Genomic DNA, 24467 nt, shown 5'->3' with positions numbered 1-24467 from the left:
AATCACGAGGGACCGTATTTAGCGATGTTTGTTAGGTTGTCCTGATGCCGAAATCAGGTGTTTACCTTATATAAAGCTACGCTCCGCAAACCACAATCTGCGTAGGACAGGAATCTTTTTGTTGCTTCACTTCTTTGCAAAGAACTCTCTATTCTTTCTATCAGCTTCACTATGGGGATTATCGCTGTTGCTGGAGGCGCCGGGCAGGTCGGTAAAGCCATTACCGACGGACTTGTCTCGGATAATAAGCACAAAATCTATGTTCTCTCTCGAAAAGTATGATTCCCTCAACCCCCCTTTTGATCTTTTATTCTGATTATTTTACAGGACCAAAGTCCTATAGATTCATTGTCCTTTGTCGCCATGGATTATGCCAATGTGGACGGCATGGCGCGCAAGCTGGACGAGCTCCAAATCGATACGGTCATCTGCGCCATCGGGACCCTTACAGCCGCAGCCAGTCAAGTCCAAATCAATCTGATCCACGCTGCAGACAAGGCCGCCGCTACACGTCGGTTTGTCATGGCTAGTTTTGATATGCTTCACCGCCAAGAGTAAGAGACGAGCAACCATTGTTTTGGATAAGGCGGTTAACCCTTTGACTGACTGAGGCATATAGACATATTGAACTCAACCCACTGGCTAAACATACATTTGACGCAATCGAGGTGCTGGAGAAAAGCAACCTCGAATACACGCGCGTCGCGAATGGGTGGTTTATTGATTATTATGGAATGCCTCACTACCAGACGACTCTGCATCCGTGGATCAATATTGTAGACTTGGCGAACAAGTGGGCTGTCATCCCTGGGGATGCGACCACAATGGCAACTTTCATCACGACGCGGGACCTTGGGAGATTTGTGTCTCGAATGATGGAACTACCCACTTGGTCCAAGATCACGACCATTGTTGGCAACGAAATGACTTTTGGAGATCTCGTGAAACTTGCAGAAGAAGTCAGAGGTAAGTGAAAGCTTTTCGAAAGATAAATACATGTAAGGCTTACTCGTCCTCGCAGGCTGCAAATTTGAAGTGGCAAATGATTCGTTGGAGACTCTCTTCGCAGGCAAAATATCATTTGCTTCGAGATTTCCCCCGATAGGTTTGGGTATCAAGGAGGACGAGGCATTCATTGCCAAAGTACACTACCTCGCAGGTTGTGGCCATTACCGTGTGCCTGATATGGGGAGTCTGAATAGTAGATTCCCAGATATAAAACTGACAACAATGAGGGAGGTGATGGTATTTGCCTGGGGTAGTTCTTCCAGTCGGGAAAAATCGGACACTGCATCGTGAGAGGTGGGCATAGCTCGGAAATTTGCAATGGTGAGATTAATAGAGTTTAGGTTATTTTATGGATGTAGTTTCACAATATCAGTAACTGATATGGGTTCATACCATGGCCGTGGTGTTTTGGAACTATTGTGTGACGACTTTTCTAAGATTTAAAAGCACAAAACCCCCATTTATTGATTATTATATAAGATTAATACATTGAAGCAACACGCTGATAGCGGTTTACCAGTAAAACTAAAGCAGGGCAGACCAGATCTGACAATAGTTTGTGCTCAAGAATATGTCACATCGTGTTATATAGGTGATATGGAGATGCAATTTATATATAGTTCAAATCTGATTTGTTGTGGTGTAGTTGCCTCTGCTCATGGATCATCTCATACCGTATAAAAAGCAAGGACGGTAGCCCCGGTTGGCGGCTCTATCGAACGTGCAGATAGTTTTGGTGTCAAAGTGATTTGATCATGTCCATGGCTTCTGGAAGCAATAGCCAGAAGATTTCCCGAATGGGCAAAATGATCGCTTCTCTACCAGACAATCAATTTCATTGCTAGCAGCACACTCTGGCGGCTTACAGGGTATGGATCATAAGTGTAGAGTATTATGGGGCCGACGGGAAGACGCGCGACGGGGGATTTCTATCCTTGCATCGCTTGCCATTGAGAATCATGTTTCAGAACCTCCCTCCCCTTCTTCCCAACGGCGGGCAGTATCGGTCTCCATTCGCAGCACAACTGTGTTCCGACCTCCAACTTCTAATATCTCATATAAGGTAGATTAGTCCTCGGCAATAACTGTGCCGTACACTTTGGTCTTGAGTCTCCCCATCATCTTATCCTCATTGCGGGTTCCGTCTTTCTCCAGATCCTGGCACGCCAGGAGCAACATCTCGAGTGGCTCAAGCTTCAAAATGAAAGTTTGTCTCCAGCCAATTTTCCGACCTTGTTGGTCTAAACTTTGCTTGTCCTGCTTTGCAATCCTTTGTATCTCCTCAAAGCGTCTCAAAAGGCTTCTAATCTGGCTCAAAACGTGCTGCCCTCTTTTCTCAGGATGAGGCTGCTCGAAGAGATCGTCACCGAATCCAATGGTGCTTGATGATATTTCTTCCGATATCATGCTCGGTTGTGGTTCTTCTTCATGGACTGATGATTCTAATCTCACTCCATAATATTTTTGAAGCACATCGAGACAGCCTGCAAAACGTTCCCTGTAAAGGTTTTCGCGTCGAAATTCGTATCTATCAGATGCCCCAGTCCCCAAATCCGCTTGAATCCACATCAGACGAATGTAGTGGTTGATCAATTCATTCGCATATCTTTCGCGAGTTTCCACAAGCAGTAGCCGTGTTTCAGGGAAGTCAAATCCTGCAAGCAACAACCCTTGTCCAATAATATCGTACTCGTTGGAATTTCCGGTTTCCCGTAACACAAGAAGCCCTTTTGAAAAGGGAGTCTTGACTATCAAATCGTTTTCTCGGGCTTTACTGCAAAGTAAACCCGCGATGTCAGACTCCGAGTATAACAACTGGGGTGCATTGTTGATCATATCAGTTGTTGGATGGAAGTCGCGAGTGGTGGTCTTGATGCGAACTAGTTCCGCAGTGAGCCTGTCCATATTTTTTCTGGACAAAATTTCGCAGCTGTTTATGTCAAGATCGTACATCCGTGTCGAGTACTTTCCTGGTGTGGCTTGAGGTGTCGGTAATTCAACAGATCGATCCTTGATTAGTGTCTCCATCTTACTCAAGTCATGGGAGATCTCGAGTCCCTTAAAGATTGGTGGATATTGGCGATATGTGTAGTCGACATAGCTGAGAAAATATTCAGCTACATCCATATTGGCACACGGCCCATAGACTGGTTCGAGTTTGATAGAGGGCTCGACATTGGGCCATTCTACCAGATCCAACATGCCGTATACTCGGTCTTCCGGTCGTGAACATCCAAATTGGATCCTCGAGGAGAATATGTCTATAGCTGGGATTCGATCTTTCGAATTGCGGTTTAGAACAAATGTGAGAAACGAGAAGGCGTCGTCACGATCGAAGGAAGTCATGTTACTGTTGTAGAATGAACCTCTGGGAGCGTTGATGCGAACATAGAAAGACCACCTATAAGAAGTGGCAATCCAGTCAAGTAGAAAGATGTCCGGTCTTGAAAACTTATCGAAGCCACATAGAACTTCGAGGTGTTTTGATGCCGCTACTTCTTGGATAATCCAGAGCCGTGTCCAATATTGACGTGCTGAGAAATCGTAAAATGTATCCAAAAACCTTCTCATCAACAATTCTCCACCGTCTTTACGTTCAAGCGTGTTACAAATAAACGATTTAACCGCACCCAATGTGGTTTTATCATTTATCCTGGACCAACTTTTCTCTGCATTAGAAAAGTATTGCCCGTTTTTGCATTGCTCAGCAAAATCCCTCGCTGCCGCCAAGGTCGTGGCAAGATCTTCGCTGTTGTCTTGGTGGTCGCCTATGCAAGCCAACACTTTGACTGCTTGTGTATAGATGCGACTCATCATTGCAACTTGGTGCTTCTTCTCCTCGTCATCATCCTGATTGATACAAATCGAATCGATCCAGAAGTAGACTGGGTGCGGTTGATTCAGATGACTATGCCAATGAACTTGCTCGAGGGCGAATCGACAGTTTCGTGTGATATGCTTCGTCTGATCGTTGACGATGATCTCGACCGTTACTCCTGCATCACCCCACGTATACGATATCGCATTGTATTCTGGAGCATTGGCAATTTTGAATTTGCGCAACTTCAGTTTGAGACATTGGTCTGTGTGGTGAACAATTTCCACAAGTCGTATCTCTTCCGAGGCATCTTCGAAACGGTCGTATTCCAATGTAGAACCCTTCGCCGGCTCCTGCCCGGCCGCGTGAATAACGTCGGCACTCATCTTTGAAAGTCTGCACGACTTTGCTTTTGCTCCGTCGTAAGAGAATGGTCTGGGGACGTCTGAAATCGGCGAGCTAGAAGTAAAAACGCAGTATGGAGCATCAATCGGGTTTGCATGGGGGGGGTATCTGCCCTAACAGCAAACGGGCGGGGAGAAAAGGGTGTCAACGAGACACTTATGAGTAACACTTTTCCCCCTCATTTCTGTACGACACCGATTATGCCTTGGCTGTGTTGGGTCGAATGGCTACCTAAAATGATATGTACCACAAAGGTGTGTGGCTTAGTGCATAATGCGAAGCCTGGTCATTTGGGTGCATTTTTCTGTAACTCAAGTAACAAATTAGCGAGGGCTCAGATCTGTGCGACTACCGTAATTGGCCTAGCAAATGGTGTACGGCACCATAGAGCAATGATTGGCTGGGCCATGGGGCTAGAACTTCCATTGCTTTTCTTTCTTCCAGATGTTGTTAACCAGATGGTACAAGCATTTCTCCTGGGTGCAACTGAGCCTTGCGTCAGCTCTCACTTAAACCGCTTATATAATTGCTGACTGATAACTGCAAGAGCTTTTACTCGAATTGTAATAAATCGGATTCAAGAATCGATTAGCGATATATATAAAAATTGGCTTATTTTACTGAGTGTAGTCGAGTGTCATACTTAAGTTTAATGGATTGTGCATAGCATGGTGAATTAAGAGGAAAGGAAATAGACATTACGTCAAGGCCTATATTCTGGCTCATGCTTCCTAAATATGATGTTGGGATTTACATGGAGCTTTTCTGGTCCTCCCATAATTATCCAAATAGGGAAATATATATTATGTTTATCCATGTTTCCTGTAGGCCACTATCGAGACAGGATGGTGATCAGGCTCATCTGTGGAGATTTTAGTGTAATGTCATTATGAAACTAGGCATTCAAGCCTGCTGCAGATCAAACTCTCTCAAAGAAATATTTATTTCATTCTACTCTAGATCGTTAAACTTTGTGGCAGCAATCCCTCTGCCACCATGTCCTCGAGTTGCTCTACAGCCCATTGCGGGCCGCTTGGGCTCGAACTCACTATCGCACCGATGTCGAGTGGAGTGCCCTGTGCCACCTGTTGTTGCAGATGCTGCGAGACCGTTGAGCGCAAGGCTGCGACGGCCTTTTCCTCCCGAGCGCCTGAGAGTTTGCTCGCGTTGCGGTAAAACACCTCGGCATTCTTGGCCAGATTAGCTGCGTTGGTGATGGCGGACTGGTGCGATACCGGAGGCAATGCAAGAGCGTATAGGAACAGGTTCGCATCTCCCCGCAAAAGGTGAGTCAAGGCCAGCTCGGACTGTTCAATGCCTTGGATTTTCGATGCCGTGGCAAGGTGTTGGATACTCTCGGTCAAAGCATTCCATCGGAGCGCTCCCTCGTTTGAATAAACATCAGCCAATGCCGAGTTGAATGAAAGCAGTGATCGTGCATTGGACAGCATAATCTCTGCCGTGCCGTTTGACACGAGCTCTGGAACGTTGAAGGCGGCATCGCGCTCTTTCTTGTATGTTGCAGCATCGACCTTGCCCGTCTTGAAACCAGCTTCCAGGAGTACAGAGGCAAAGTTGGCCTTTGAGAAGGAAATCTCCTGCAGTCTTTCCGGCTTGTCTTGCACTAGCGACGGGATCTTTTGAACAAGTTGGGTAGAGTGTTCTTCGATCATGGGTAGCGTTGCAGGTGGGGCGATCTCAGGATTGTCTGTCAAGATGCTACAGAAGGTAGTGAGGGTGTTGAGCTGAGCAACCAGTGTATCGATGAGACTGTCGCGTGTAACGGGCTCCACGACTGTGAACCATTGCTCGTCCTCTTCATCGTCGTGGGACTCGTGGTCATGCGACTCTTCGGCGGCCGGGGCAGCGGCTGCCTCACTCTCTGTCTCTATGCTGGCAGCTTGCTCGTTGGCCAGACGTTCCTGTTCAATGCTCTCTTGAAGCTTCATCTCTTGAATCGAGTAGCATTTTGCCTGCAGATCAGAAGCCTCGTGGAGCAGCTTCAATGCTTCCTGGTTTGGCGCATCATCATCGTTGGCAACCTCCTCGGCAATACTGGTTAGAACCTGGGCCGTGTTGAAAAGAGCATCTGCATTATCAGGGTCTAATTTCAGGGCGTAGCGGTGGGCATCCAGTGCCTCGCGGAGGGTGTTGATGAGTGGGCCCTTGATCTGTTCCACCAAGATTGGGTGTGTTGCCACCTCGAGCAAAACGCGAGCCCTAACCGCCCGTTAGCAAGATTGGAGTACAATGTTATGAAAGGCAGAGACACTCTTACTTGTTGTAGGCAAGATCCAAGCTGGAAGGAAATGCCTTGAGTCCTTGGTCGTAGGCCTCGATTGAGCGTTGGAAGAATCTCATTGACTTGGCGCTATCACCCGCTCGCCACTTGCCCGCGGCCTCTTCATAATCAACACCGGCTATTTATGTGTCAGTATCAATAATTGTGTTCTTTCTTGTGCATACATATTTACTCACCTTGGAGCCAGTCATCTGCAGAATTGAAGGTCTAGTCTGAGTTAGCAGGGTGTCTCAAAATGCCATTTTACGTTATGGGTTATGTCCGTTTGTACCTGTTCCTTCTTCTGCTTAGGCTTTGCCTGCTGCTTGAGAAAAGCCTTGGGCCTCTTCGACATGTTGATTTGAGGTTGTTTGAGGTCAAATCTATAGATCTAGATGTATGTTTCAGGATACAGAAAGAAGAATTGTAAATAATTTCAGCGTCCCGATTGAAATGATGCTGTGCGATGATGGCAACAGAATGAGTTTGGCACCTGCAAATATGACGACCGAGAAAGACCCAAGAGAAGACCAGAAATTTTGAGTGCACTGTCTGGATAGCGGCTCGTGCACCCGATAGGACCCTGGAGTAGAGCGACCATTTTGGGGCGGGTCTAGATTGGCCGTTGGACTATAATCGCAGAAGTTGCTCTGTGTTATTTAGTTTTCCTGGAGAATATCACACTGCTCTTTTCATGCTCGTCACTATACAAATCGCAGGATCATTTATGAATGGAGAATAGTTCTATAACTTGATAGTTTTCTTTTCCTTTCTCAATCCGTTTTGTATTCGTGCTCCGTGCATTCCAGATACAAATGCGTCAGGGTAATAACAACTTGAATAGACTTTGTACTTACCTCAGCATTTCCATGTATATAGAACTTGTAGTCACAGCTGCAGGAAAGCAAAAGCAAATGACGCTGGGTTGATTTTGGCCAAGTCTGTGTACCTATCCAAAATAACCCACCGTAGTACGTATAGTACGTAGATTGCGACTCTTTCCAACCCCAACCACGTTGCCACGATGCTTGTGCAATAGCGCGGGGTGTTAGTGGGGTTGGGATGAGCCGCACGCTCGGCACGCAGGTGGGCTCTCTTATCGCTGTGTCACCAGCCGCCCTTCCAACCTTTACTTCTTACACTCCATAACCAGACATTGACCTCTGTTCCGGATTGGGACCTCGTACTTCTTCTCCTGCGATCTCGAAGACGCCAAATTCCTTGTATATATATATACCGACTGTCGCGACCAGATAGCTCGAAATTCTAAAGAATCACACCGGTCACTCCAACCAAAGAACCCTCCTCCCAAATGGCGTCGACCGCCCACCGCCGGCTCCTTCAGGAGTATCGCGCGCTCACCAACAACCCACCAGATGGCATCACGGCAGGACCAGTGTCAGAAGACGACCTGCTGCACTGGGAGGCCTTGATCCAGGGCCCGGAAGGCACCCCCTTTGAGGGCGGCGTCTTTCCTGCCGAGCTCAAGTTCCCCAAGGACTACCCACTCGCGCCACCGAGCATGAAGTTCCTGGGCGAGATCTTTCACCCAAATGGTAAGACAAGTCGGAGGCACTCTCACTTGCGGGTGGCAGTACCGGGGGTTCTGGAAACTAGGAGAGAAAGGGCTAACTGATTGCCCCAAATACAGTCTACCCAAGCGGCCTGGTCTGCATATCGATCCTCCACCCGCCAGGCGACGACCCGAACCACTACGAGCATGCGTCGGAGCGCTGGAGCCCGATCCAGAGCGTCGAGAAGATTCTCATCTCGGTCATGAGCATGCTGGCCGAGCCCAACGACGAATCGCCCGCCAATGTCGAGGCAGCCAAGATGTGGCGCAACCAGCGGGCCGAGTACGAAAAGAAGGTCCGCGATGGTGTGCGGAGGATGCTGGGTCTATAAGTTGGGAGGACCCTCGCATATGGATAGTGTGGAGAAAGGAAGAAGATGTACACATGGCCTCTCGATGCTCTCGTCTGGACCGACGATTACTGTATCCGTGAGGGCGACGAAACCATTATACCTGGCTTGGATCACCATACATGTAACATGCACATGGCAGATGGTTTAGGGTCAAATTCAGATGCACCAAGAAGACAGTATAACTGCAAGGGCAAAGGGGTATCTCATTCATGATTTAGCAAAAATGCATAGCAAGGCGTTTGTTCACCTTTTGTGGTCCCACAACGGACTCTTCTCCTCTTCCATCGTTCATTCATTGCCGGGCTCAATCCGAGGAGCTCACAGGCTAATTCATATACTCCTCCAATCTATTGTAACATCCCAAAAGAAAGTTCGCATGTATCGAACCAACAAAAAGCGGTACCAACATTTAGAGGTCAGAACCAAGGACGCCACCACTGCGAGCCTTTTCGGCATCCGGCGAGGGCTGGCCATCGCTAGGGTAATCGACGTGGCCGACGTGGGCCTTGTGCTCGTCCGTCTTTTCGTACTCAATGAGCAGCTCGCCGTGCTTGCCGTAGCGGCGGGGCTCGCGGCGGGCGACGCCCACGACGCTGAGCCAGCCCTTGGCTCCGGGAGCCTTGTGGAAGATGGTGTCCATCTCCTCGAGCGACCGGTACGCCGTCTCTGGGTAGAAGAAGTAGACGGACGGCACCATGAAGGCGTTGATGACGGCAAAGATTGTGTACGTGTTGTAGCTAATCGAATCAAAGGCGATTGGTGTGATCATGACAACGAGAAAGTTGAAGATCCAGTTGGCTAGGGAACATGTTAGCCCAGTTCCTCATATATCAAGATCAATTCAAACCCGATTTGAAAACTTACCAGAAGTCGACAGGGCGTTGGCAGGTGCTCTGATTCTCAAGGGCACAATTTCTGCCGGGTACAACCAAGTCATACCGAGCCAACCGACAGCAAAGAAGCTGTTAAAGACAAACAGGAACACAATGGCGGCAATCTGGCAGCTCGAGTTATCAGGCTGCGAGTTTGCACCAGCCAAGACGGCCATGGTGGCGGCCTGACCAGCGGCGCCAAAGAGCATGAGCTTGCGACGGCCCACGCGCTCGACGAGGAAGACGGCCGGCCAGGAGGCGAGGAAGTACTCGGTGCCATTGAGGGCAGCTAGCAGCCTCGATAGGAAAGCCGACATGCCAAGACCCGAGTAGATGACAGGTGCGTAGTAGGTGATGAGGTTGATACCACTAGTATTTAAAATTAGTCTAAGAATTCATCAAGTGCACAAATGGAGAGACTGTACCTGATCTGCTGGAACATTTGGTTCGTGTAAGCCAGCACGATGCGGTGAAAGTTTCTCTCCTTGCCCATGGTGAACAAGTCGGCAAAGGAGCCCTTGCTCATTTCCACAACGGCGTCCTTGATGGCCATGAACTCGTTCTCGACCTCCTTGTCGTGAATGTCGGTGTCGGCCAGCGCGGCCAGAACGTCGCGGGCGTCGTCCTCGCGGCCCTTGAGGATGAGCCAGCGCGGGGACTCGGGCAGGCCCCAGATGGTAGACAGGATGATGACACAAAAGACAATCTGAAAGGCGAGGGGCGTGCGCCAGGCCACGGTGCCGTCGAGGAAGCTGAAGCCCAGGTCGATCCAGTACGAAATCATGATGCCGCACGAGATCAAGGCGCCCTCAATCATGACGAGCTTGCCGCGCTTGTGCGCCCGCGACGTCTCGGACTGCCAGGTCGGAATGGTCGAAGTATTGCCGCCGTTGCCCAGGCCGGTAATGATGCGCCCGACAATGAGGTGCGGCAGGGTGGTTGCCGAGGCCTGCAGGATGGCGCCCACGACCATGATGGAGGTGCCGAGCATAATCATGCGCTTGCGTCCGAGGGGGTTGCCGATAAAGATGGTGATGACGGCGCCCAGGAAGCAGCCCAGGTTGTAGGCGGCCACGGCGATGCCTTGGTTGGTCGCGCGCGTCGACTCGAGCTCTCTCGTGATGCCCTCCTCGTCAGGGTTGATGTCCGGGAACACGGAGAGGAACTGGGTCATGGTGAGGATACCTCCCATTACACCCTGGTCTGTTTTTGCGTTCAGCATGTTGAATTTTAGTGGTATACTTGTTATTTGATGCTTACCATAACCAAACAGCAGAAAGTCACATCCTGCTATGATACCAACGGCATAGTTGAGGGCTTTGCCCCGTAGGCCAAAGTACTTCTTCATGGTTGCTTTCAGTCCAAGTGAGATTTCAGATGGGGCAACTATGAGTCTCTCATGCGATCAAGAGGACTGCAAAGCAGAAAACACTAACAAAGTGATAAAAGGGAGAGTCTATCGAAAGATCGTCTTCAATACCAGCCAGGCGAACACGCGGATGGCGGCGAGTATTTGTATCTATTACGACGGAGCATCACCGTGTCTCTCACTCGCTTTCTTTTTTTCCCTCTCGCAAACTCCGTCATAATAATTCATCGCGGTCCATGGATGCGCCAAGGCTCTTGACCGTTCGACTAGTCTTGGCTGGTAATATAATTTACGGCAAGCATGCATGTCGATCTTTTCTCACATCATCCCGAAAAAGCACACCTGGGCCTTGCCCATGGCAGATGGCACTTGTTCAGTCTGCCCAGTTTACGCCTTGTACGAAACCCAACCAACTTGATGATGCATAGGCATGATAGGAAGAAGGGATGCATATTGTGGGCGGCACTAGATCCACAATTCTCGACTCCATACCGCAACTCCTTGCTTGTGATCCATGTTGATGGTTGGTTGGGATGGTTGTTTGGGATGGGTGGGAGGGTCCGCTGGTGTAGTGTACACTATGTAGCAAATTAACCCATTTGTACATTGTGTCCGAGGCCTTTTCTTATTCTTTTCTTATTAACGAGGCTGCCGGCGCTAGCATAAGTGACCGACTTTTTCTCTGTATGTATCCAGTTGTCTTACGAGAGACAGGTAATGGTATCTTGCAAGTTGCCGATGGTGATTGGATAAAGGATCCACAGAGTCTTTTTGGCTCGATTTCAGAGCCGCAATGAAAAAGGATATATCCCGGAGTTTACCAAGACATTTCGGGGTGGTAGTTCAGCACAATGGTGCTCTAAAAAGTACAATACTACTCTGAATACCCTAAGTACATGCACTACTCATGTGAAAAGCTGTAGTTGGCATTGGTCTCTTTTGTCAGGTACACGGTCACTTTATTCTTGAGCCGCGTCTTTACCAGATCGAATTTGAACTAAAATCCTCGAATTCAAATCAAAAAGGATCGAGCCCCATGTCGCTCGCTCAGAAAATCCGCTTTTGGGGCTCTTTCGGGTTGCCTCTTTCGGAAACCCGACCGAAGCTATAAGCGGACCTGAGCACGATGACTGACGTCATGGTCATTCAAACAATTCTCTCGTCTTGCAAAAGTCAAGGTAGGCTTTGAGCAACTGGCAGCTCTGACCGACCTGATTAGCTGAAGCCTGGGGTTTGCGAACCACAAAAAAAACGAACAAATCGCGGAGTCAAAGCGGGTTTTCTGGGGGGAGGAGAAAAGAATCGGGTCCCGGCGTCTTCTCGGCGCCTCTTCACCCGCATCTTTTCTTGCTGCTGGAAATCCCCAGTTGCTCCCCGTGTGGTCATGTACCGCTCCTTACGACATGCGAGACGAGATTCCCACCCCCGGCCGATGACCGCGAATCATTGTTCGGCTTCGGCACGCAGGTCACGAGATCAAAAGCAATACTACTCGTCATACGCACAAAAAGTTGTCGGATGCTGTCCTTGCGAACATGGGCGAATGTAGGGCCAACCGTCGCCGGGACAGGGATACAACGGGTGCCATCGGATCGGGATATGGACGACGCGTCTCGCGCACATGCATACGTGTGTAATTGAGTGAAATATACTCTGACCTGCCAGCACTTCCAGCAGATCCAAAAGGCCACCGCCCTCCCTCAACAGCCCATTATGTGCTCAGCCTTATCATTGCTGGATGCTCAGCCCCCCGTCGTAGTGATATTGCATTGCTTGTTCCAGCGTCATCTGTATTGCGAATGCTAAAGGTAATACCGCCAATGTATATCGCCAAAATCTCAATTGTTCCAATAGGCCCATGAAAACATTTCGGTGCATCATAATTATCTTACAGCGGCAGGGACATTACGAATGCTTGCAAATAGGGAGATGATTGTGAATCCTGACTCCAACACTGTAGAGACATATAAGCTAATCTTTCACACATCCAAGCTGGCCATCAAGTATTTCTTCTCTGCCTTCACCGTTCGCCTGGCCGACAATTCAGCTAATTGATATTTGTTGTGATTAATTTATGTTAGTGGTCAAAAGGACTGTGGCGTCTCTTTCTATCAACGATAATAGCCTTGGCTAATGCCTCAGTAGCAGCAATACTAACATCTATCTATTCGTTTACCCCTTCTTGTTACTGAGGTCTTAGCTCTCCATTCGGCACAAACAAAATTGTCTATTATCTTTGCGACCTGTTATTCATTAAGATGATTTGGTAATTGGGATAGAGCTCATGGCAAAAGTGCCGGCGCACATGTCGCCGGCAGCGGTAACACGGGCCTCAGTGGTGATAATGTTGATGGCAGCTACTACGTCGACTAACATTATAATGATGATGGTGATGTCGAAGATGGCTAGGAGTAAAATCACAGAGATGGTCAAGCTGGCAATGGCTACAAGGTGGCATATGTCACTCAGTATCGCAACGCCAATGCGCAAGAGCCAGGTTTGGATGCGACTATACGCAGTTCCATTGCATCTACTGTTCGCAGAGACCACGAGATCGACTGGACCGACTTCAACGAGAATTGTCATAGATGCCACTATAGGGAATCGCATCCACCTCTACTACGACTACGATGTTGAGCTAGCACGATGACAATTACAATGCCTACCACCAATAACACTGCTGTAGTCACAGATTCCACTAGACTGAACACCATCGCAACTGCGACGACAATAAAAACGTTAACACCTGCAACTACAGTCTGGGTAAGACGTAGACAGTTGAATGTGAGTAGGTTCTCTCCTTCTCTCTTACGCACTCAGATCGCGCGCGCATACTTACAGGCGATGAACATTAACAAATTGTTTTTATCAAGGGACGTCTATATAAGTGACACACCTGTAAATCTTATCTTGATATGCCAGGCTTATACTCTCGCGTTCTGCCTTTAGGTTATTTTACCACACCTATTAAGCAAAAGTTCTGGTGATATCAGCCTGGCACAATCGACCTTATGGATACGCCGATTGTCAAGTATGTGTGGGCAAGCTCATGCTGAGTTGAGTTGAGAATAATCCTGCGCGGCCAACGTCGTCTTCCGCACCGATACCAATGCCTTGCAGTCGGAACCGCACATCACTTTGCCTGCCCAACGCTTGGAAGCGGAGAAATAAACAACCAATTATTTCCATTCTTGATACTGTATGGGAATGCTTGACATTTTGTTGGTGCAATTTTCACTTGTCTGTTTCACAACATGAAGGACCTTTCTTACCCCGCAGTTGTAGACAGAGGCAATCCCCAGCAGAGCTTGCTCTCTGCTAACAAGCGTCCTGGATCTATCTACCTAGGTGATTTTCATTGTGACCAAGAACGAAGCGCACAATCTGGTGCTAGAAGACGTTCTTTATTCACTGCATCTTTGGAAGTATCCCAAACACGACTAAATAACGAGTAAAACCAGGAGACAAGCGCGAAATGCCCAACCTATTTCAACCAATCACTGAATATCTCGCAAGAACGAGGAAGAGAAAGAAGAGCAAGAAGAAGATAGCAGGCAAAACCCGCCTACTTATGGAAGGAGCTGCATTGTTTAGGCAACTTGATGACTTGCCGGTACGACGAAGCGATAGACCGGCACAAATTGCACCAGCGGTTGAAGCATTCCTCGACAATGTGAAGCAATATATCCGCGAGCCAGACAAATGGCTGACGGCGCTACCTGTCTCCACCGCATCGATTGTGATGAGCCTATCGCATGTACTACAAGGGCCAGACGAGATGGCACAGATAGGCATTCAAATCCGTGGAGAATTACAGGCGCATAATGGCTTAGAGGCTCCTCGAAGATTCTCCAAGACTGTCATGTATTATCTAGAGTCAAAGGCAGCGACAGACTACGGCGACTCTCTTACACACCTCTACTTCCTCTATCATCCAGATACTGATTGGCATCCTTGGTTTTGGAAGAGACTCGCACGTCGTCGCTTTCCTGCCAATGTCCTAGCAATGTCAGAACATCTCGAAGCTCTCTGCCTATTCATGCTTGCGGTTCGCCGAACGCTCCGAAGACCCCAAAGGGATGCGCGATTCCATCTACTCATCCCTTCCTATCGGCCGATGGCAATCCACCAGCCTTACAATTTCTCGGAAGAGCTTTATCCATTGTCCATTCATGGAATGATACACGATACTCAGAGATTTGTTTGGCTAAATTTACCTGACATTGTGGGAGAGGAACACAATGACATCGAGTTGAGGGGGATCGGGAATATCGCATCGTTACCACGGCCACCTGGCATTATTCGACAAGCCTTGAATTACGTTGCGGGCAAATTTTCATCGCCACCGGAGCCAGAAACTATCGTGCTTGGCCAAGATCCAGACAGTGAGAGCTCGGATGGGAGCACTGCGGCCCACTATGGCGATGATTGACGAGACACATCACGTGCAAGTGACAGTGCTTGGTAGCATTAGGGGAGACGAGCATCGAGATACGGGCAGACAATTCAATACAGTCTTGGGCGGGTCCTAAAGCCAAGAAGGGAATGTGGTAGGGAACAATGGATAGTCCAGAAAAAGGTATGCCCATTGTGCAATCCGAGTGGCTCATATTTGGTTACATTTTGCGACATCACGTTAATGGCGTCATGCCTTTCGATAGATTTCAAGGACAAACAACATCCCAGGGAAGTTCGAATCATGGGAATGTTCGAGCAAACACAGAAGTTGGACCGAGTTGTCATTGATGTGCTGTTGTTTCTGTTGTGTATGGAGGCAAAGGCGATGCATCAATCGATCTTCTTAGAGTATGTGTTGGAAGAAGAGCTGGAATGGGCAATCGGCTTTCTGTGTAGGCACTCCTTTATGGTGCGACGAGGAGAGCGCAATGTGTTCGACGTGCACTATTGAGTACAATTGGTCAAGCGCGGATGGGTCGAGAGGGATGAAGCTATTGATCTCCTCGAACACGTCGTAGTTATAATAGAATCTGTGTTTCATAAAGATGATCCGGCCAGACTTGTTTCACTGGAACTATTGCTTAATGCACGTAATCAATTAAAGACAGAATACGAAAATACAAACGTTGATAGTGCCAGTTTTGAGCTGTGGGAATGTCAGCCAGGAGTTCTGTAGGCATAGTATCAATGTATATTATATGTTATATATTTGCATTATGAGCAGATATAAAAACGACCCAGCACATTTTAGTGGTATAATTTACTTCATTCAGCCAATTCCTTCGTTAAATGGGTTCAAAAAGTGAGGTGTGAAAGAGATAAGGTCCACACGCTCGTTTGCAAGTCACTGTGGGAACCTGGCTTTCTTTCTTTCTACGCTTCCTTGTGCCATGACGGCGAGGGCTGCGTATGCGAGTTCTTTGTCTCCTGAGGCATCATTACTGGGCTTCCAATATTCTCTCATCATTCCCGCCGCGACAGACCTTTCCCCCAATTGCATCGACGCCTGCAAATCGCGACCTCAAGTTTGCCAATATAGCAATCGACACGAAGCCCGTGTAGGCGCACAGAATGATCTATCTTGTTCATTTTCAGTCCTCTGAAGGGTCCAAAAATAAATGGCCACATCAGGTGGACCAAGTTCACTCCAACCCTACAAAAGATAGTTCACCTCGCATGTTACAAGCTCAATATTGAGATTAGAAGAAAGTGAGTCTTGCGCTAATGTTCAAAAACCAGCAGGCTCTTGCGTGCTGTCTATGGTTAGATGGCTGTCTTGATTCATCATACGTTCATCATATTGACCCAAGGTAAGTAAAGTTTGTTGTCAAGTGACATCCCCTCGGCTCTATAGCCCGTTCTCAGCCTTGAACTTGTCCCAACTCTCATTCAATGTTGCAAAGACCGTGGCTGCTATCAGCTTGACCTCTGTACTGGCATCTTGTGGAAGCTGGATAAGAGTTAGAGAATCTGTGTATGATTTGAGAGTAAACCTTGAAAACTCACCTTGTCGGGATGGGTCTTGGCAATGGCCTTCATGTAATGAATCTTGACACGGTTCGCCATGACGAGTTCATGAAGACCGACCTTTTTCCAACCGCTGTTTTCCCAAAGCACCGTGTCGAGACTGCCAATCAAGGCACGCAAGTTGTCTCTCTTGCCATCCCTCCACGCTGCGATGCGAGCATCCACCTTTTCGCTCAGTGCAAATTTCTCGTCATCAGCTGCCTCGGCGGCCTTGTTGGCATCCCGCAGTCTCTTGACTGCTTCGGAGTCCTTCTGAGGCGCCAGACTTGAGCTCGCAGAGGGCTTCGGTCGAGCTGCTTGTACAGGCCGAGGTGTCGGCTTTGGCTTAGGGGCCAGGGCCTTTTGACATCTTTGGCGGCCAGCAATCGCGGATGCGCCACCAACACCTGCCTCAACACAGAGTTGCCACACATTGCCCGCATCTGACCATTTCTCCATCTGCTCGAGCGCTTCCGCTTTCCGACTGAGGGCCTTGCCGTAAAGATCTTTCATATCTCTTTGCTCGCCATCGCCGAGAGCAACCTTCTCACCCTCGCCACGGGATGGTCCTATGATGGAAATGGCCGCATCTGCATCATCCACGGCCTGCTTAGGATTGCCAGTCTTTAATGCAGTGAGGGAACGGTTGGTCAGAAGCACGATGCAGAGGGGATGTGTCTGCGGAACGCCCCTGAGCGAGTTGGTATAGGCAGTATGGGCAGCATCAAAATCGCCGCGCTTGAAGTGAGCTGTTCCGTCAAGGCGTTGCCGTGTTGACGCCTGCAGAGTAGCCGGTGCAAGGCTAGGAATCTGCCTTGTCGGCACTGGCTGTCTAGGAGTGATGCTTCGTGAGATAGGCTGGCTCGATGGTTTTGTGGCAGCCGGCGATGGCTGATTTGACCTTTGAGGAAGCGGCTTAGCGGATGCGACCGGAGCGGTAGTGTTAAATAGATCGACTTCCGGCTCGGGAGGAGCTTGTGGTTGTGGCTGTGGCGTGGTCCTCTTCCTCCTGGCCGGGCTAACGTAGGCTTGAGCACTTTGTTCTTCAACCAATTGTTTATTAAGACGAGTCTTGGGGTCCATTGATGGCTGTGCCTGTTGCCACTTGGGTGCTGCAGCTGACTGCCCTGCAGGCCGGGTTGGCATAGCCGGCGAACGGTCCCTAGGATAGTCTTGCCTTGAGTCCTGAGGAAATGATGGCTCTCTTGATGAACGGGACGCATGCCTTTCCGACCTGCCACCAGAGTCAAGCATCATTGCCTCGTCGGTCGCGGATGATGATTGCTTCTCTCGCGGCTGAGATCTCTCTTGTTGTGCAGATCTCATCCATTTGGGTTGGTTAGGATCTCCGCCTTCTTGATTGAAATCCGCCACAGCCTTTTGGACTTGCTTCTGGCCTTGCTTCCACAGGGAATTAGCCGTCTTGAAGAAGCTTGTACCCATGGCTGCTGCTTTCTGAGAAAAGTCGCCACCACCTGCTGCAGGCGATCGGTTGTCTCCTCGCGGTGGCAGCTCAGGATTCTCCTCTCTCATCCAAGCAGGGCTGGCGTTGTTCCTAGAGCGTCCGCCGTCCTCTCGAGCTCGACTTCTCTCGGCAGGTGAATCTCTCGAGGGCTGCTTCTCCCTTCTTGCTGTTCTGTGTGCGTCATCCAAAAGCCATCCCACAGCGGCTTGAACGTTCAGGCCGCCGCCACTCTCTGTCAGACCCCTTCTAGCATTTTCCGGAGTAAATCCCATGTCGACCAGTTCCGCCACTGCCTTGTCAAATGGATCATCCGTTCTCGATCGCTGGGGTAGCTCCGGCTCAGATTCGCTATCGGAGACTTCAATCGGCTTTCCAGGCTCTGGTTTTGGTTGTGCAGCTTGCGCCTTGCGACGAACTTCTTCCACGGGCTTTCCGAGGTCGCCAAGGAAATCATCGTCGGCGCTTTGGACGGGAGCTGGAGTCGCCTGATGTGAGCTCTTGGGTTTGAGATCGTTCAAGCCAAATGGATCGTCGTCATTGCCAAAGTCGCCGCCGCCCGAGGTCGGTGGCACAGTCCAAGCGCTTGCGCTGCTCAAGTCCAGTCTCGCAGCGCTAGCCGGTGTGCTCTTCCCGGATGTCGGCTGTACAGGCGGGGGGTAGTGGCTCGCATTGTCGACCTTGGTGTTCCGGTTGAAAGCTGCAAAGAGATCGTCGTCATCGTTTTGTGCCTTCTTTGCAGCAGATGCCCCTATTCCAGGACCCGCTATAGGTACAGCGGGGGATGCCGTTCGTGACGCCGTTTGTGATGGTCCAGCCGAGCCTAGATTGTCCCAGTTTGCGCTTCCATAGTTTGCTTGCATCTGCTTCATCTGCGCCTCGGCTTTCCTCCTCTTCTCGGCCTCCAGCTGCTCCTGCCGTTCGCGCAAGCTAAGGTTGGCATTGCTCTTGGCGCCGCCAAAGTTGACGAGGTTGCTAAAGCTGTCGCCGGCGGGCTTGGTGGCCGTCGCTTTCAGGGCATTCAGGCCAGAACCTTGGGCCGATAGGGGCGTGTTGCGACCGGAGACCTGAGGAGGCGGCGTGGGCTGAAGGCTCGGATAGAAGGTATTCTGGTTCATACCCAACGGGGTTGTCGTCTTCGGGGCACCCTTGGCGGGGTTGGTCGAAGACCAGTCGAGTCCTGCCAGATCGTCCATTGTCGCAGGCCAATTAAAAGTATCTTATCATCATTGGGTTAAAATGGTGTCTGCAATGGCAGTTTTATTATGAGGTAGTTATTAGGCTTTCACAGAAAGACCATGCAAGCCGACACGCGACAAGCAACGTGGGGAGGTTGTATGGTGCATTTGTGGCTTGAGCTTGGAGGTGTGGCTAGCTAGAGAGTATTACGTAATTGCCTAGTATGCTTAAGCTAGAGTCCACACTGTATAGCATTGAACATGCCACAATTGCCTACCACCGATATACGTAACAACAACTTTGTACTTGTATTAAAAAAAATAGGCCCAGATCAGGTAATTCTTATACTCAAGAGAATATAACAATCCGAGAAAAATTGGACCTGAATAGACAATTGGAATCTCATCCATGTGTCAGGAATGTTCTTTGCCACGCAAACGAAATCAATGGAGAGTTGATTCTACTGGAAGATATTATGGTTTTCATGAGCTTCGCAAATGACTTGAAACTAATTTGATGGACGATAAACATCTGTTGGGTTGGCTTATGCAAGTGTTTTGAGAATAATATGAGCATATCCCATTTTGAGGTTTACAAAGCGGCATGCCATCAGTTAGTAAACGGAATGAATTTGATAGAGACATGTCTAGATCTACGAAAAGATTATCAACGATAGTTGACTGTAATTCATTGTGATGATTGTAATTTATTATTTGAATATTGAGGAGGGACTTGCAATTTCCAGGGCATTATTCTAAAAGTTCCCCCTATACAAACCTACTCAGCACAACCACCTAATTCATCATTCCCAACACGAATTTTTCCTACAACGCCGTGTGAGCGAGGCGGCATAATCTCATCAATGTCAATACACATGATCTTTCTATAAGCTCTCCTTTCTCGAACTTGATTGATGTAAGTGGAGACTTTTAAATGCCAACTAGAGCAGCAGTGATTCTCATAAAAACACCACATGAAAGCGGCCATATTTTGTCGGTACTCATACGATCTCTCATCAATAGGAGAGCTTATGAGCGAGTTTCCGTGAGAGCTGGGCGACTATTAAGCATGAAATAATTGAGAAATGATCGTACGCAACCATCACTTCGCAAATGTAGATGAGAGTTGTGCAAATAAACAAGATCGTTTCTTTCGTGGACTCATTTTGATAACTCTCCCACGGCGCCCATCGGTAATAATTGCCCTCACACATTAGTACTTTACTCTGAACGTGTGTTCGAGGCAGAGTGGCTGTCACTTTCGGATGCTTTCTTCTTCTTCTTCCATGCCCCTTTTCTTCTTCTTTCTCTCTTAGGTTTCGAGAGCAGCCCAACGTGAGAATCATGCGACGGATGCTGCAATATTTTTTTTTTCTTTTGAGCTCCATCCTCTTCAATTGAGAAAGAGCTACAAGTGCTCCCACAGGCGACGAGGACTTGAGTGTTACTGGCAATTCACTCACTTACTTCTGCCGAAATTCACTAACCACTTGGAAGGCCAAAATCAGTGACTGGATGATTGGGCCAAGAAAGCCAAGACCTTGGAGCATATGAGCCAAGAGAAAAAAGAAGAACAAGCGGCATTTCATGGCGAATTGGGAATCAAGAACGGACAGTCTCACGAGTAAAGTTGTGTAATCTTGATCGAACGTAAATCATCATTATACTACAATCTTGCCTAGCTTCGTTGATGTCAATCATGGCGTGGCTCCAATGGTGTTCGACGCTCTTGCACTCAATTGTCACGATACTATCTTGTCGGTGCAGTCACGGAGCAGATGTGACTATTGTCCACCGGACTGGCTTGGCTGATATTGTAATCGTCACTATAAGATGCAACGTACCCCCATGTGTCTCCCAGGTCTCCCAGGTCTCCCCTGATAGCAGGGCGCAGTCGCTTGCAGGAGATCTTACAGGTACCGTTTCAGAATATCTGACGTTTAAACACTACCCCAAATCCACGAGAGTTCCCGGGCTTGCTTTCCCCAGATGGACAATCCGATCAAGATGAAAGCTTAAAGTATGAGCCTGTCATCTTAAAAGAACTCTCTTCAGTCTGATCTTTTGTCTCGTTACTGGAGCGAAAGAAGCATAAACCAGAAACACGTTTATTCTTTTCCTTCGTTTCTTAAAACACCGGGGCTTGCTTTTCAGTTGTGATTCCAAGCGGTCGGCTGCAATCATGATACCATTGTACCTAGCATTTTTGGTCATACCATGATGCGTTGTCGAATGTGCTCATCATGGTGGTGGCGCTGTGCCAGAAGTAGATTTGTGATTGACCCAAAATGCATCAAACAACAAACAATTAATGTGCTGTGCAACTTGAGAATATCATGAGCTCGAAATGACTGGAGATGCAATTGTGGCATGCCCATGAGCCTGGGCTCTTTGCTTTTATTGGTGTCGTGCGACACGAGGGAACGTTGACTTGGTCTTCCAGATAGACGAAGCCGTTATGTGAGCACCTGGCCAATTGGCATTGCTTCCACACCCCAGCCGCAAACTTACAGAAAAGAACTCGAATCATGTCGTATGAGGGTTGCACAAGTGATCGCGTCTTTTCAGTCTGTCTATCTGAATGGGAGACTGCACTTCTCTATGCGATTCATATATTTCTTGGAATCGGTCGCCTTGATCATGGTGTGCCAGCTTCTCGGTGTTCCCGCCTGTGTAGGTAATGTAGCGTCCGAGTTTAGTGTACTCAACAACAGAAGCATGCAGTGTTCGCGACAATTTAGTATGATTCCCCGTTCTCCTCGCCTCCAAAAAGGACCCTGTAAAGGATTTCATGATATTCCGCGACTCAGTTTAATAGAAGCCTGGTCAAGGCATGTGATGAGTAGCTTTAACCTGGTCAACTGTCTTTGGGATCAGGGGCGACGATTCTTTTTTCCATCATCTCGAAACCACAGGTAAATTGACAGACCGGGGACCCCTGAGAGGGGCCTCTTTTTCCTCGGTGTGCTCGGCGACGTCGTCGTCAGTGACCATTAGCAGGCACTAAAGTCAGGAACTGACGCCTCCCGAACAACGTAGGGGGTGGGAGGGAGCACCGAGCAGGAGCTTTAGGGAGGGAGGGGAGAAACGGTCGATCGCCATGCAGGAACGGAAACCCTGGCTCTTTCCTCTTGCCCAAGGAGGCGTCGAGCGACCGCATAATCGTGTCTGATTGGCTAGTACCGTCAAACTTGAAACGCTAAGCCCCTGTCATCGCCAGCATTAGATCTCGGCGCCACTAAAGGGAGACCAGGGGGAACCTTGCGAGAACTGCCCCTCCTACCCCTCTAGCCCCTCTACTTTCGGGATGGTTTTCGACAGTCACAATCCCACAAGCCTTGCAAGCCTTCTTAAACGTCCGCCAAAATGATGAAGATCAGTCAAGACAGTCGGCTGCTTCAAAAACAGTAAAACCAAACACCAAAAACGCCAATCAAATCACTGTTCCTGCAGAAGATATGGCATATAGAGAACATCAAGGAGACGAAAGAAAGTGAGAGGATGGCAAGTAGTCATGGCCGGCAGTTTTCGTATTTTCGTATTGTTCGGGAATGGCCACTAGCAGGTGGACTCCAGTGTAGTACCTACCTCCTCGGTGGATAGTCAGGATTCTAACCGCTTGCTGCACTGACAATTCTGCAATCCTTCGCCTCAACACTGAACATGAAAGTTCAATACCTACACACATCTAGCGACCCAAATGGGGCCTCAAAAGGAGGTTTCTCCGTACAAGTACTGTGCCACGTCAGGCTGGCCGTACGTGTGGAAACCGAATATTATGGAAGTTTGAGCAGGTCTGTACGTAACAAAGAGACGGCCAGCATGATCTCCTGTGCACAAGAGCTGCTACCCGTGCTCGTGGAAGGCAAGCAATGTGCTGGCCACATCAGTCCTTTCAAGAAGCGAACATTGTGACACATTCAGGCTGCAGCATTATCGCATCAACGAGGCCGCGCCGATATCATCTTACGGGCCAACGGCATTTGTGTTCCTATTGTCATGTTGTACGCAATCTCTATCTCTGCTCGTTTCTTGTCCAAAGAAGGGACAGGCTTTCATGGAAGCTTTGCCGAGTGTTTGGCGATATGCAGTATTTAATCGTTGTTGAGTGACTCTGATACACTGCTCGGCCAGAAAGAAAGCCATACATTTTGTTCCCTTCGAGCGAGGCATTATACCGGACAGTAGTTTTCATAGTGGTAGATGAGCATCGAATGACAGACACAAGTGCTCACCTCCTCAACTCTCCGAAAGGCGCACGAAGCCGAGCGTGAGTACCAATGCAGCGGCATCGCAAGCCGGATGATCCAATCACGAACCGAGCATCAGGCACCTGTGTTCAGGGGAAAGCTCAACAAAGAAGCCCAGACAGAGATGATAGATAGCAATCTGCAAGGTCTAATATCTAGACACTCAATAGTGACTCAACACCACAACCGTCCTCTGGCTCCGACCGTCTTGGGCCGTTGTTAGTTTATGCGCCCATATGATCCCACTTGAAGACGCCCAATGGATGATTGCAGACCACCAGTGGACCTGCCCTGTTAGATGAAAGGTGCGGGACATGTGTGTGTCTCTTAATCAGCTGCAGTGCGCGAAATTTTGGAGGGGCTCAACTTTTAGCCAAATTGATGAGCTACACTCTCTCATCTTCTAGAAGGGCGAGCGCTTATACCGAAACAGAAGAAGAACAATGAAGAGAAGACAAGGAAGTTTGTAATGAGTAGTGCATTGTGATACACAAGATAGTGGCGGGTTGAGTGCAAGTGTGAAGTGTCTGATTGCAACAAGCTCGGCGATGCGCTGGCAGTAAATGCAAAGCGTCGGTCCATATTGAGGCTGTTGAATCTCGGGATCTAAAATCATAAATGTATGTAACCTTTTGGTTAGATTCCAGCGTTGGACGGATACGTTTCGCGCATGGCACTACTGTGTAGAAGCAACGCCTAACTGCAATGCAATGGCCGTGGTCCACGGGAGCTTTTCATCATCAACTACATTATCCTCACATACCTACATTTTACATACCGTACCTGCATTATTACTAACCTGCCTGCGTTTGCATACTACGACTACGACTACGACTACTACCTTAGATCTCGGGCTGAGCGGGATGGCTTGCAGTTGTGCGCCCCTCCATGTCATCTCCCCCAGAGTCTGGCGGTCGCGGGCTGGCGGGAGTGT

General features: G+C 48.8%; 7 protein-coding genes across 7 annotated transcripts; 3 read left to right on the top strand and 4 right to left on the bottom strand.

The window, feature by feature from the left end:
• Positions 1-171: 171 nt before the first annotated feature.
• PFICI_11070 (uncharacterized protein) lies at positions 172-1299 on the top strand (the record flags this gene model as incomplete). The annotated part of the gene is made up of 4 exons (XM_007839651.1): positions 172-276; positions 328-554; positions 620-966; positions 1022-1299. The coding sequence occupies 4 exons, from the start codon at positions 172-174 to the stop codon at positions 1297-1299; spliced, it is 957 nt and encodes a 318-aa protein (XP_007837842.1).
• Positions 1300-2076: 777 nt separating this feature from the next.
• PFICI_11069 (uncharacterized protein) lies at positions 2077-4212 on the bottom strand (the record flags this gene model as incomplete). Its single annotated transcript, XM_007839650.1, has 1 exon — positions 2077-4212. One exon carries the CDS (start codon positions 4210-4212, stop codon positions 2077-2079), a length of 2136 nt encoding a protein of 711 aa, XP_007837841.1.
• A 975-nt stretch (positions 4213-5187) lies between these two features.
• On the bottom strand, positions 5188-6867 carry PFICI_11068 (uncharacterized protein; the record flags this gene model as incomplete). The annotated part of the gene is made up of 4 exons (XM_007839649.1): positions 5188-6451; positions 6510-6651; positions 6710-6740; positions 6805-6867. The coding sequence occupies 4 exons, from the start codon at positions 6865-6867 to the stop codon at positions 5188-5190; spliced, it is 1500 nt and encodes a 499-aa protein (XP_007837840.1).
• A 957-nt stretch (positions 6868-7824) lies between these two features.
• On the top strand, positions 7825-8417 carry PFICI_11067 (Ubiquitin-conjugating enzyme; the record flags this gene model as incomplete). The annotated part of the gene is made up of 2 exons (XM_007839648.1): positions 7825-8068; positions 8164-8417. 2 exons carry the CDS (start codon positions 7825-7827, stop codon positions 8415-8417), a joined length of 498 nt encoding a protein of 165 aa, XP_007837839.1.
• Positions 8418-8847: 430 nt separating this feature from the next.
• PFICI_11066 (uncharacterized protein) lies at positions 8848-10658 on the bottom strand (the record flags this gene model as incomplete). Its single annotated transcript, XM_007839647.1, has 4 exons — positions 8848-9236; positions 9303-9679; positions 9736-10513; positions 10571-10658. The coding sequence occupies 4 exons, from the start codon at positions 10656-10658 to the stop codon at positions 8848-8850; spliced, it is 1632 nt and encodes a 543-aa protein (XP_007837838.1).
• Positions 10659-14154: 3496 nt separating this feature from the next.
• On the top strand, positions 14155-15111 carry PFICI_11065 (uncharacterized protein; the record flags this gene model as incomplete). Its single annotated transcript, XM_007839646.1, has 1 exon — positions 14155-15111. The coding sequence occupies one exon, from the start codon at positions 14155-14157 to the stop codon at positions 15109-15111; it is 957 nt and encodes a 318-aa protein (XP_007837837.1).
• A 1374-nt stretch (positions 15112-16485) lies between these two features.
• Positions 16486-19301, bottom strand: PFICI_11064 (uncharacterized protein; the record flags this gene model as incomplete). The annotated part of the gene is made up of 2 exons (XM_007839645.1): positions 16486-16587; positions 16644-19301. 2 exons carry the CDS (start codon positions 19299-19301, stop codon positions 16486-16488), a joined length of 2760 nt encoding a protein of 919 aa, XP_007837836.1.
• Positions 19302-24467: the final 5166 nt, after the last annotated feature.

Source organism: Pestalotiopsis fici, assembly GCF_000516985.1.
Source record: "Pestalotiopsis fici W106-1 unplaced genomic scaffold PFICI_Scf_8, whole genome shotgun sequence".
Lineage (NCBI taxonomy): Eukaryota > Fungi > Ascomycota > Sordariomycetes > Amphisphaeriales > Sporocadaceae > Pestalotiopsis > Pestalotiopsis fici.
The sequence above is the reverse complement of the archived record's forward strand: the minus strand, read 5'-3'. Positions and strand labels throughout refer to the sequence as shown.